The 14,675-nt window shown below is 41.4% G+C and overlaps 1 protein-coding gene across 2 annotated transcripts in view; it reads right to left on the minus strand.

Annotated features, from left to right (window-relative positions):
• Window positions 1-14,675, minus strand: part of GMDS (GDP-mannose 4,6-dehydratase) — a 3,238,640-nt gene that overhangs the window by 2,044,167 nt on the left and 1,179,798 nt on the right. For both annotated transcript variants that reach the window (XM_069613525.1, XM_069613524.1), the window contains exon 5: window positions 3,801-3,993. In XM_069613525.1, the coding sequence (XP_069469626.1) occupies window positions 3,801-3,993 (193 nt within the window). The remainder of the gene's footprint in view (window positions 1-3,800; window positions 3,994-14,675) is intronic.

Below are 14,675 nucleotides of genomic sequence, written 5' to 3' on the forward strand. Positions count from 1 at the left end.
CTGTGGTGTTCTCCAGGTTTGGGTCAAACGACTTGTATGCTTTATGTTTGTCGATTGACTCCTGCAAAGTTCTTGCAGTCTTACAGACTCCTGAGGCCAGGCTTCTGGAGACTTCCGCAGACATTCAGAGGCAGGTCCAAGCTTACCATGCTGCCTCCTAAAATGACGGAGCAGTAAACACAAGTTACAGTACAACTCAATGACAGGACACATTATTTACTGAATGGACTAAAATGTAGCATTTAGTATCAGTCAAAGGTTTTAGCAAGAGGGGTCAGCCTTCAGGGGACAGTTTCTAAACTCTAAATTAAATCTACCATGGTGAAATTAAAGTCTAGAATGTTGGGCCCCAAATGGTAGATGCCATGAAACCGCAGCAGTTTGGTCATTCCTATACAAGATGGCCAGGCGATTTTAGCCTGTAGCTCTGTAGCCCAAAGTTTGCTAATGAGAACAGTGCTTCAGCCTTCGGAAATATCCGCTGCTTAAGTGTGTGCTTCATAGAACAGACCATTTATGGTACGGCTTGTAGTGGGTGGCGAGTCATCACTGCCAAGAATTAGAAGAACCCAGCAACTGCTGCCGGTGGCATATTCTAGCTTCTCCTAGTCGCCCGGCCACTGCTTTATTAATTATTCAGCACTCTTTGAAAAAGTGTTAGCAAGTTAAGACATTTTCTCCCCTTTCACTGTACTGGTGGATTTCTAGAAAAACAAGTAAAGTGCCTATTTTCAGCTCCTGCTCAGATGCCTACTACTGAGCCCACTTGCCCCAAGCACAGCAAGGGCATCTTATACGGAGCAAGGATGGGCTTCGGGTCAAGTTTATGCATATGGTAATGAAGCCAGGCAAGCACACATTCTGTATACTATTGGGTGTTCAATCGCGCTACAGCCTTCAATATGAGGGGTGTCCGACACCAAACTGGTTCCACTGCAGAACTGAGGCTAGACTCACTTTGCCCCTGATAACAAAGGGCTGCAGGTACGAGTACTTGTTACATGAGAAAGAGCATCAGGGATGGCACACTACAGGATTGGCGTTTTGGACTCTCATCATCCTTGGAATCGCTATTGGCTGTTTTTATATTCGGGATAATACTGATTGAGTATGTGTACGTGCTGATATATCCATTTACCTGTTGATATCGAATCCCACCAAAGCCAAAACATTGCTATATGAATTTGACTGGATCAAGAACTCTGAAAAATGTCTTTCGTATCAACAATCTGCTCGACTGAGATTTGCCCCCAAAAAAATGCATGTTATAGCCAACTATCTTTGCAAAGCCCCTTCGCCAAAGCATCGCTCTGCCATGCTACGTTTTCGGTTTAATCTGTGGCCTACTCGTGATCTGTTGGCCACTCGCAAATTAATATCCCAACAAGAGAACTTTTGTAGGTTCTGCTTAGATCAATCATGCCATGAAACAATTAAACATCTAATTTCACTTTGTCCTGCACTTGTTGTTCAACGAAGAATTCATTTTTCGAAACACTGTTGTACATTGGATTTGCTTGAAGATGATGACCGTTAGGCGGTGTTGTTATCATCACCTTCCATGTCTATCCAGATTGCCCTTATTGGTTTTTTAAATGCCTTAGAATTGGGAAAAGAAACATAAGACTGTATGGGTTTTTCTTTTTGTTTTTTCCTTCTTAGGAATGTAATCAATTGGTATTTAATTTAATTGAATTGAATTTCTTTTCCCTCTGTAAACCTTTTTACTCTGTATGTATACTCACATATGTTCTGTTTTCTTTAAATTGATTCTATTTTTATATATTGAAAAGTTTATTTAATTCAGCTGTATCAATAAAAATAATACTGATTGAGTGGGCACAGCTACATTTATTTACTCTCAATTGTTTTTCAAGGGTTGTATAATTAAAGTAGCTGTTTCCTAGTCCTGATGCCAAAATGCCGCCATTTGCACTATGGGGTTGATAGTATGCTGAGGAATGTTGTCTGGGTTGATGTTTTTTTTATTTTTTATTCTGGCCTAATGCCCTTTTCAAAAGACTGTATCCTGTCCTACGATTTTCTTTTTTTTAACAGGATGACCCTCTACACTCCTGGCTGCCAATCATAGATCTTAAGAGCATGCTTCATGACTTAGGTGTATTTTTGAGTAATTAAGGTGCTTGAAATAACCCTGGAGATACTCACAGTCTAGAAAGCCATTATGGCACACGCAGAGGGTATGAGACAGCCTGTAAAGTAAACACGCCCTTTGGTGGAATTGGCCTGCTGTTCAAACCAGAGCACTTTTGACCTTCTAGACCAAAATGACGTCTCTGATCAGCCAATCTCAACCTTCTGGTAGAGCCTGCTTTAGGAAAAGGACCCGTCCACATTATGCTTGTCAGACTCGTGTCTGGAATCCTCTCCCAGGTTTTGTGCAACTCAGGGTCATTTTAGACTCCAGAATCAGATAAACAATCATTTCTTTTCACTGTAGCTTTACCCACTCCAGGATTCCTGGTGCTCCTTTCCACCAACCAGCACCATGAGTCCTCTTTTGAAGCCTGAGAGCGCTCAAACCATCTGAGCATAAACACACACACCCATCACTTTAGGGAAAGGGGAGAGACCCGCGTCCAGATCGACTATGGCATTGGAGAAGGCAGTCTTGGGCCACCAAAATCCATCGAAAGACCACTTGAAGCACTCCACTAGTTACGCCCACTTTCCATTCCTTTTTAGATTTCATTAAATTACCCAGCCACTCGCCAGCAGTTTCCCCGCATGGAATTCTAAGCGACAGAGGTAGGAATTGTTTGTACAGTTTAGAAAGCATTGGTATAGAAATGTCTTGCTTTTAAAAGTGGACACACAAAACCACATCCATGGTTTTCACATGCAGGGAAAAATGTAAAGGGGGGCTATGTCCTGTGAGGTTCAATGGGCCCACCTTGCCCCCTGTTTAAATCAGCATCAATTGATCTACGAGTTTTCAATTATCACTTTCAAGGATCCCAATGCGGACAATTAGACAAGACCCCTGTCCACTTCCACGAACTTGCATGTGTAACCATCCGCCGTGACGTCCCTGGCATTCCAACATACAGAAAATGCTGAAGCGACATTTCCACACAGAACAAAGTTCAAGGATGTTTAGGGAACAATAGATGCGCACATCTGTAGAAAAGATTACATTGCAATCCGGGTCCAACAGGAAAGCTTTGAACGCCACGGTTTAAAAATAAGGCAGCTTGCATGAATGAAAGCGGAGCCTCAGTATCACAGAAGGAGTACGTGAAAAGTGACAGAGGGCTCATCACGACCTTATGGCGAGGAGGCGCCAATCGGAACAAAGCGCGCAGCGACTGCAGTGAAATATTACCCGCCACACTCTGCCATGTACACTTAACAGGGCACTAGCGCACTATCAGGAGCTATTCGTTTACTCAACAAGAAGAGTGCAACTTTATCGCCGTCACAGCAGAACTCAGCAATGGGGAAACACACTAGACATTCCGATTCCATCCAAAATAAGATGGGTTGTATGAAACCATGGACCGCACGCCTCCCTGCCCAGGGCCTATACAGCAGAAGCTTTCATATTGACAATTATCAAGGTACACCTCACAACAAGACCGGTGGCAGGGGGAAAGTGCTGGTCTCGGAAGCAAAACCATGCAGAGCAACCGAGGTTCGAATCCGCGATCCGCACTTAGAAACCTAACTCGGGTATTAAGTGCGTAATAAAAAAACAATTAAATAAATCAATGTTATCTATATTCCACCTTTAGATGTAATCTTGAACGACAATTCAGCTAAGGAGGAGCCGCACTCACCATATGGCGACCTGGGGTAGAAGGCGGTAGTCTCCCTCTGCGGGATCTCATGCACTTTCCCATAGAGCTCGCTGGTTGAGGCCTGGTAAAAGCGGACAGAGTCTACAAGGCCGCAGGTCTTGATGGCATCCAGAAGACGCAGAGTGCCAACCCCGTCAACATCAGCGGTGTACTCTGCGAGGTCGAAGGAAATCTGAAAGGCGAAGAAGAGGAGGAAGAACTTAGTATGTTCTTTTAAGAACTAGGAGTACACGTGTGAACAAGGCTAACATGTTCGCTCTTTTCTCTTCCATGTTTGATTAGATGGTGATTGAGAATAAACCTGCAGCATACGCAGAAAAACACCGTTCAGCTGTCTAGGAAGTACTCATTGGATACAAAAAAAGCAATTTTTCACATTTAGAATTTTGAAACACTAGTGTGATTCCAGGCTTGTTTTAGTGACCTAACCACTTGAGTGCATAGGACGTAGCTGTTCACGTCCTTGCACCAGGGGGTAATTAAGTGTCCATGCCGTGCAACAAGAGTTCCTGCAGCTGTAAAGTGTAAGAAAAGGTTTCAAGTAGCCTTAAGGCCACAGACCCCAAACCAAACGCCCAACCTTGAGGACAGGAGACCAATATTGACTAGTCTACCAGCAGTATTTGGATGGTACAATGCAAAATTATGAGGCTATTCCATTCACTTCAGAAACCACAGAGATGCAGACTCTCATAAATCATTCCTTGCTGGATGGAGGAAAATTCAACATGTGTGAGCAACATGTAGAACGCCTCACTCATGCTGAACAGTATTCCTGCTCTGGTCCCTGTCACATGAGAGAAGGAACAAAGGATGAGAGACACACAATTTGGCAGGGCGCATCTTGTTTTTTCACAAAAGAGCCCCATTCCTTTTGCAGGTAACAACAAACAAGGTATTCCTCAAACTAAGGAAGGACATCTCTGGGACTGGGAAATTCCCTGTCCATGGTTTCCTTCAATCGTTTCCTCCTGGCCACAGCCTGCGGTCCGCCCTAGTCCCCTGGTTTTAGTAACAGGTTGGTCAAATGCCTACAGGCTCTACAAGAGGGTAACTAAAACACAAGAGGATATCCAGAGAAAACAGTGTCAAGAAGGAGGGAGGAGTAACCCAAAGTTTCAGAAAAGTGTTCCGTGGACAAAAGGATCTAGAACTCTTAGTCCCAAAGTCCAATCCCTTCTATAGCGTATACAATTCCAGGGTGTCCAACAGTCTTCGGGTGGTTTAAAGGCCTCGGCACACTTCTTTACTTGGCATTGGTTGATAATCCCAGCGATTCAAACTCCTCTGGGTTCTGTATCCTTGCAACATATTTTAAGGTGAAGTGGACATTCTAGTTCACTCCACTTGTTCATTCAAACCTATAAAAGGTACATGACTAAAAACATACTGTAAGGATAGAGTTTCATGTACTTAAAGTGAAAAAGGCAAAGGTCGTATGTATTAAAAACAATGGAAAATGTTAGGGCCTGATGGGATGGCCAGTGTTCTCTTAAAAGCCCATCCCACTATGTAGCCAAAAGTGCTGTCAAAATTATTCAAAATCATCATCAAGGTGCCATGTCTAGCAGAAACCTGGACCATTGCAAATCTCACACCGATATATAAAAAAGGTGTGAATTAGAACCCGCGATAAATCATGCCCCATAGTACTCTTAGATACATAGGCCACAATACTTGCAAGAAGCAAAATATTCTACCTATCGTGCAGAATGGTTCTAGGGCAGGAATGTCTACGACATACAATAGATTGTCATTGCGGCCTGGTGACATGCCTTTATATCTAGTGCTTTTAGAATTAACAGCTGCCTTTAATTGGTTGGGCAGGCAGTACTGTGCCAAGCATTGGTGCCTTTCGGTATGGACACAGTTTTGCTGGAATTAATTATTCTTTTACACACAAATACCTCAGTGAGGATCCATATGAGCATGTCAGGAACCAAGTCAACTTTCACACAGCCATATTAAGGCCAGGAACAAGGATGTGTACTCATTCCACTCTTGTTTAATTTATATATTGCAACCTTAGAGGAGACTTTGATGGAAGTTAGACATTTCCCCCAAAATGGGTATTCAAAAAGTGTATTAAGTGACTTATTCTGATGACATACTGCTGCTAGATGTAACCCCCCCATAGCTCCACCCCCTGAGCTGCAAAGGAGCATTGAGGCCACAGACAATCTACAAGGACTAGTTTTTGAAAGAAGCACGAATCTAAATAATGATATACAGTATGAAAAAGAACATTAACACTTTTAAATGGAAATTGGGCACTCGGAAAATAGCAGTTCAGGAACATTTTACATGCTTACGTGTTTACATTAATAATGCATTACAATTGAATAGGGTGGTAAAACGAATTCAACAAAAATGGTATCTGTTATGGGTGGAATTATGACTTTGATCTACAATATGGGGATTATTCTTTGATGACAATATTAGCGACCTATAATTAAAAAGTGTGAAAGAAGATTGCAGAACTATGATTGGTTAAACCGGTTTAGAGGGTCGAGTTTGGAGAACAACATAACATTTAGAGAACCAAATACCAATGCAATTAATATGAGGCAAACTTGGTCTATTGTCCAATCAGAAAAACGTATGCATTGCACGTTTCATTCGGCTTGTCAACATTATGAAGGCAGAAAGTATCACACTGTTCCCCATCAAAGAGGGAATTTTAAATCCCGGTAAAGAAAAGGTGACATTTGTATTATTAAAAATTGAGCTTAGGAAGACGCTGCAGACATTGCAGTTGATTTAGCTATCATTAAAGTTAGTATTCTGAGAGATTAAGAAAAAGGCACAGTCGTGCAATTGGTGTAAAAATACACATATTTAAAGGGTAAAAGTTTGCCAAGAGTGCATAAACGCATCCGGTATTAAGTAAATACAGAATATGTGTCCCATTTTCCAGAACGGCATCACAGAAAAGTATTTATGCAATTTTGATTTAGTAGATGAAATACGATGCAAATTACATATCCAAGAAATTTGATTCAGATTGATTGATTTTGTATATTGATTAAGATCAAAGAAAGTGCAGAGACCTTGAAGAATTTCATAATTGAATGCCCTGAAATTGATATTTTAGGGTTTAAAACGGGCAACACATTTTGGCAACATTGGCAGCTCTACGTTTTTGGAAATTTAGCGACATTTTCATTGTTCATTTTTAAAAGGATATAAAACTGAAACACTACATTAAGCAACAATTTGAAATTTTAGGATGAAAGTTTAAAATAGTGAGAACAAAACTGTTAAAACCATTTGTGTACTGTTTGTGAAATTAATTTGTACAGTGTGAAAGGTTGGATTTAAAGGAAAGGGCACTCTTGTTTAAATAAATAGGTATTCAATGTTGACATCAGTCAGTAGGTGAGGTTTTCAGTGATAGCAATGTTGGCGTTTTAAGGTGAGGTGCAAAGGAAATGGACAGGTGTATCACTGAACTGAAAGATTTGTTATGTTCACTAGAGATGTGTTTTCATCCTGAGAGAACAAAAGGGACTAAATAGAGCAATGAGAAAGAAGGAGGGTGAGGGCGGAGGGATAGCACTTGCTACCAAAGATGGCTGTAGAAATACATAGGGGAAAATAATTGTGTGAAAGTCAAGGGAACTGGGCTGTTTGCAGGGGGTTATGGGCAACAACTTTAAAAAATAAATGTGTACACTAACAAAACCTCAGAAGGAAGGTAAGCTCAAAGATGACAGCCTTTAAAATATAGAAGCATCAAGAAGGATACACCAGAGATTTGCATGTGCCAGAATGCGGGTTTAATCCTGACATGATAGCCTCAGCCATACGGCGACTGGAGGTAAACAGTAATTCTGGCCACTGAAATGAATGTTCAGACTAGAGTCAAAAATGAAACATGAGCACTGAACTTTTAAAATGGAAGAAAACACAGATTTTAAACAATCTTTTTGTGTTTATGGATTTCATTTTCACGTAGCCATGGCTACACCCGAAGACCACAGCAGACTTCCAAATTCCACCCCAGAAACAAATAGGCAGTGCACAAATTCATTTTCAGCAACATCAAACACAACAGATAACTAAAAGTATAAAGGTGTTGTGTGAAAGCTAGGTCTAACATTTGTACCTGCCTGGACTGTAGAGTCACTTTCTTGCCGCTTCCAGGTGAGGAAGTACAAGACCCACCAGTGTCTCCAGGAAATGAATGATGGCTACTTAGTGCTGGATCATGGTGCAAAGTTTCTCAAGCTCAAGTCAACATTTTATGTATCCGGTGTAATTGGTGATGATCGTTGCAGTAGAATATGTGATTTTGCTTGCTTTATTGACACAATCAAGGACATGACCTCCTAATGGGATACGTGGAGTCCCACTGGTGTCGGAAGCTTAAACTCTTTAGGAAAAAGAAAAATGGAAAATGGAGTCTCGGAGTACCACTAAGCACACCCCAGATGCTTCAGATTCCAACATGAGAACTGAAGATCCAAATGGATGTGAATGCACCTGTCAAAAGGCATGCATTAACGGTCACTTGACCATATATCCCAAATTTGCACTACACTCCTTTGTTACTCACAGGTTTTAGCTGTGAGATTACAATGCAACTGAAACGTTCAAGAGATTTTAAAAGGAGCCACCATCATATCCGAGGTTACCTCCATTTTTACATTGCGGATACTATTTCTAAGCCACTGAAATAGATGACTTTACATCATCACACAATCCATCCAAAAGGTTCCCCTGTAATCATGTTCACTCCCCTGGAAGCCTGTTAGCTCGAGTTTATTGTATACTCTCAGACTCAAGGCACAGTTCAAGGATACAGTAGACAAACCGTTAGCAAAGAGCATCCTCTGTATTGCTTTTTTAGGAGGTATCATTCGACCGGACTTCTCAACTGCTGTTAAAGTAGCAGTGGGCATCACTAGGACCTTGAACAGAGGTGGAGTTCAAGGTTACTAAATCAGAAAGAAAGGATTTCCCCCAATGTTCCATGCATGAGAAAGCCATCCAGTCCAGTTGTTTCCTTGAAATTCTGGGACTTTTTGTACTTGCCATTTCAAATTTAGGACTACAAATCCCAGAACTCCAAGGAAAGGATTGAGACTGGATGTCACACATGGAACTGGGAAACATGAGGGGTCAGTGCCTAAAATCTAAAATGGGAACTCCTAATAAAGAGCTGCAAAGGCATAGAGGAAATTATTTAAAGCTGTCTGTTACAGCAGCTTTTTTAATTATTTGTTGTAGCATCAAGAGTTTAATCTCAAACTACGCTCTGGTTTGGAAATGGTGATACACGCAATCTAACCAAACAATCAGTACTAAGGTACTAAGTGATCATTTTGTGACCACAATAAAATAGATAGTAAGAGTGGGTTCTAGAAACTGAAAGCTCCTGTGCTGAGCTCTATGTGATCTTAGTTCTTTCTCTGATATTTCTTTACAAAGTCACAGGGTGGAAGGGCCAAACCCAATGCCCCTTGTGGAAATTTCGTACAAAAGAGTCCTGGTTACCTTACAGTAAGTTATAACGTTTTTTTAGATAAGAAGGATCTCACGCAGGTTGCTGTGTCTTCACATGTGGTTTTTATTGTCCAAAGTGTGGACACATGGTAATAGGAGGGTGGTCAGCCGACAAGTGTTTCAACCCAAAAGGGTCTTTATCAAGGCATAGTAGTATATCTGGTGGAAATGTAATCCATCTCGTATAAACTGCCGGTTGAATCATTCCCCCAGATATACTTCTGTGACCTGCAGAAGAGTTATCCACACTCAGAAGGCAACAGCCTTAGGGACTCTACAAACTTGATAAGGAACAGTGCCAACCCGCAGTTTATACGAGATGGATTACATTTCCCCCAGATATACTACTATGCCTTGATAAAGACCCTTTTGGGTTGAAACACGTGTCGGCTGACCACCCTCCTGTTACCATATGTCCACACTTTGGACAATAAAAACCACATGTGAAGACACAGCAACCTGCGTGAGATCCTTCTTATCTATACATTTTTTAAAAAACTTTATAACTTACTGCAAGGTAACCAGGCCTCTTTTGTACAATAAAATAGATACATCGGCACAGAAAATAGAGAATTATTTTTGAACTTACAAAGTGACCAGCGAGCTTTGTCTCAAACTATGAATCTGTACATGTTATCAAGCTAAAATGTAAGAAAAAGAAAGCACATTATTGCCGCCGGGAAGACCCAAACCTGGCACATGATATGGTATAGTTGGCAACATCCTTACAATTCAGTGGTAAAATGTGGTATGCCTGTGTGTGCCGGGTTTGAACAATAGCTGTGTTTTCATTTCAACCATTGCGCTGTCTAGCTGTAGAGAGGTTGAGTAGGACTGTAGAATTTCAGAAGATTCTAATAAGTGAATGCATATGTGCTATCACGAAGTGGCACATCTCCAGCTCATCCTAATAGCGGGTGAGAGAAGGAGATAAGGTGGGAGAGATGCCTGGGCTCTAGGTGTGCCCCCAGGGACTGGAGAAAGACAGGAGAGATGAACTTGTCCTTAGGTGATTGGATTTCCAAACACATCTGAACAGATTGTCATAAGCATATCCAATACGGTGAACTAGGAACGAATAGTAGGATGAACAATTCTCAAAACTAAAAACTGAGACAATTACGTCAATTCAATGGATTCAAAAAAGACACCAAAGATGAACACTTCAATGTGTATGACTGACCGGAATGGCAAGGCACACAAAATAATGGATATAGCAGAGTTTTCTACATTTCATAGCTTTCAGCAAATATCTTAGCTATCATTTTACAAAGGGCATTTTGAGTGCAAGTTTAGGATTTTTGGGGGAGTTCTAATTACTAGGGAATCATTTTATTGAGGGAACCACAAACATTAGTTCAGATCTCTGGCGAAGATCTATTGTATTATTACCTTAAACACACACTTGGTTATTGTTCCATGGTATATGTATTCTCCATCTGATGTTGACATATGCCTTATCGTTCAGGAGATACTCAACTGTGCTTCCTGGCCTTTGGGGGAGAACCCACAAATTGATTTCAGAAGGAGTGAGTCACTACCACACTCTGATCATTCTTATATCTGAAAATCTCTGTTGGATCTGACAGACTGGGCTTGAGGAAGACAATCAAGACAGTGGCATATACAGTAATCTGGGGGAGAGCTAGACAGAACAGCAACATGTACACTGGAGTTGAGCTGGGGTGGATCTGGCCAGAAAGTATGCCCTTAAAGTAGATTAATTTTATTTTAGCATACCATCATCAGACAAAGGCATTGCTCTGGCCCTCGCACCTTCTGGTTCATACACATACAGGAATATCTTGAGCCACACTCCCTCCCCTTCTCCAAACGCTGTCTTTCTCCTCCCCCTTCACTCTCTGCGATCTGATCCTAACTAACTGGGGATCTGTCATCCACGTGGCCAGGACACGGCCATCGCTATTGGATCAAGTTCCTGGGGGTGAACCAGTGCATAAGGATCACCTGGATGGGGGGCATTCAGGCAGTGGGAGTGGGACACTGAAAGGTGAGACACGGTCTCCCCTTCCTTATAGCACCCTTTTCCTCATCCTACCAGGTAGGATACCTAGAAACTCAACCCCTACCCCCCACTTTTCTGACACAAACACTTTCTCATGGACAGTTCATTGTGAGCGACTACAGACTAACAGCAGAGCCATATACCTGACAGAGTCAGGCAGAATCAGGCAATTACTGATAATTACACACACCTGACTTTCATCACACTTCCCCACATGGTTCAAAGGCGGAGCACAAAAGCACACTCTGAACAAGGCAAAGCGCATGAGGAAGCAGCAATTCTGAGATGGCAATTTAAACCGAGGAGAAAGGCAGAGAAATCAGAGAAGACATAAAGAAGGGAATTACCCTTGCCCTTTTCAATAAACTGCAACTTTCAAGAAGCCTCAAGGAAGAGAAACATAAGACTGGGAATTGCAGCGGATGAATGGTGTAGCGTGTGTCAAAGGTACATGGGCCCTCCCACATTGATAGCCAAGGTGGGGAGAAGTGACTGTCCTTGAATCTGACAGCAAAGTAACGCCAACGAGTTCAACACAGCCGGTGGTTTGGAGAAACTGACAGGTTACAAACAGCAAAACTGCATGAAGAAAGAGAATTTGTATACAATTGAATTTTGTGAACCGAGATAGGTACCAGATGCAGAGTGGTCCAGTGCCACGTGGGTGCTCACTCAAAGGTCTCTGTTTAGTTCCCCCCCTTGAGCGGGGTAAAATTACTGAACTTGGTAAATCAAAGTGGTCCTGCAGCGGGTTACGTTGAAAACCTTGCACATTTCAAAAGTCTTTGATTGTCTGTGAAATGAAATTGGTTTGAGCCCGGAAGAGGATGACCAAATGTAGAAAGAGGGCCTGAGCTCAGAAGAGGGGGGTGCTGGGTGAAACACACCCAGGAAGATTGTTGTGGCAAATGTGAACCCAACTGAGGGATGCCTAAAAATTGAAGTTGGTCTGAACCCGACTGAGGGAGGGTAATGGTGAAAGAAGGATCGGAGCCCAGCTGAGGGGGATCCAGGGTGAAGATTAAATCACCCAACGTGAATATTGAGAAAGTAACTTTTCTTTGCTGTTTGTGGTACATCAGGTCCTCTGAGGCAAGAGACTTAGTACAAAATAGACTTGGGCACAGAAGGCCCTGATGTTGGTAAAGGAAACTGTGACCTCGTACCAGAGCAGCTCAGGAGTGTGCTGTGCTTGAGTGACCCGCCTTGTCCCATGCCAAAAAAGTTGGGAAGGGAAGCCCACGGCCTAAACATCCTGATTTATCATTTTGTGAACACTTCTTTGTGATCATTATCCCACACTATTTTGTAGCAGAGTGGTAAGGATTGTCAATAGTTCATTTTTAGTATAGGCCCTTTTTATTTGACTAGTCTCCACTAGGACTGTATTATTATTGTTTGATGGTCATATTTTTCTCCCATCTTAGATTTAGGTTTAGATAGGCGTGTTTCACACCCCTGATAAAGTTCAATAAACACCCTTGAACTTTGATCACTTGTGTCTGTCTTACTTTGATACCATGCCTTCCTTACACTACCCCATTCAGCTTCTCAAACAGGCTGAATTGCATCTGTGGGTATGACATCACACCCGGATCTGCTCTGACTCGGGTGCCGGGAAAGTGAATCAACCATTTTCTCACCAGATTCTTTAAAGACCGTAAACAGAGACCTGCACACACTTGTAAACACAACTTAGACCTTTGGCAAGTTTGTAACAATTTGGGGGAGCATCCCCTTTCCACAAAGCCTCATCTCTTTTTTCCTTTAAACTTTTATGATTTTTTTATGAGCCACCCAATGTTCTAGCAGCAAGAAGACACACTTAGGTGTACATTGTCTTGGGTTCACACCACACATTCCAATAGCTGATACTGCGCCTGCAATCACTGTTGATCAGAGAAGTAGGGTTTAGCTTGGAAGTATTTTCTCAAAACAAGGACTTCTGCAGACCTCAGGTATCTCTATGGGCATGACACTAGCCCTTTCTTAAGCTAACACACTCATGGATATTCGGGAAAGCAGATACATATTAAACCACCATCAATGAGATTCTAAATTAAAGTATTGGAGAAGTTCTATTGACAATGTTTTTGGTATTTGGACTGGCTCGGAATTTGAATTACACGTTTTTACAATTCATGATCATATTTCTTTCACAATGGAGTAAGCGTCTCTGTGGATTCTGTTTTTAGAAGATACATTGATGTGGACCATTTATACATTTGTAACTGTCATTTATCGCAAGCCGACCGATAAAATTAACTTACTCCATTCACTCATTTTCCATCCGATGAGTACAATGCAAGGTTTACAATGGAGTCAATTTTGAATATTAAAATGTTTTAAATCTGGTCACTTGACTTCTAATTCTGAATGTAAAATTATGGTGGGCCACTGGAGCAGTTGGTTATAGTGACGCCGATTTGAAAAATGCCCTTATTAGTAACGATTTAAGATCTACTACAATTTGACCCTGAAAGATTCTGAAAGACCGAAATCGGATATCATAAATGTCATTACATACACTACACAAAGTAGGACCATTATGAAAATGATTAATAAACTGCACCAATTTAGGTTTAAAAATGAAGTTGTAATATTAAAGATCTATTAATAAGGGCTGAACATCCAACAGCTGATTACCAGAATGTGTTACTATCACAAAAGAAAGGGACATACTCTTGCTTAAATGGTTGCACTGTGAAAATACCAAACATGCAGGCATACGTCACCCTAAAACTCGTAAACAAGATCACATTGTATCACTTTGCTCTTTCTGACACTTTCAATGTTGTCTATGGAACATGCTGTCCAGATAGGATGTAGTATGTCAGAAAGACATCAAGAAGTGCAAAGGGATGGTGGCATGAGCACAAATCATACATTTGCACTAAGAATCAGAAATCTTCAGTGTCTAGATATTTCAAACAATTTGACACAATATTTCTCAGTTGCCATTTGCTTTTCTGAAAGTAATAAAACAAATCTTCAAGAGTTGGTGACAATAAAAAAAGACTTTATGAAAGAATAGCGATTTGGACATAATTTTGATCACCAATTTCGCCTTCTGTAATGTATGAATATGCTTCAGGATCCTCTGTAGGATCGCAAAGAGCAATGTACCAAAAGTAGTTAAAAAAGGAGCGTACACCAGGCAACAAGTAACGCTGTTCATTAAAGCTGGGTAACCATAAATCAAACAGCACAGTGGAACAAAACTGGTTGATGAGAACCGATGAAACTGCCCACTCTGGATGAAACTTTTATACAGCAAAAACAATGTTAGCATAGTGAGAAGCACTTACACTACAAGTTAC

Source organism: Ambystoma mexicanum, chromosome 5p, assembly GCF_040938575.1.
Source record: "Ambystoma mexicanum isolate Mex_15411 chromosome 5p, UKY_AmexF1_1, whole genome shotgun sequence".
NCBI lineage: Eukaryota > Metazoa > Chordata > Amphibia > Caudata > Ambystomatidae > Ambystoma > Ambystoma mexicanum.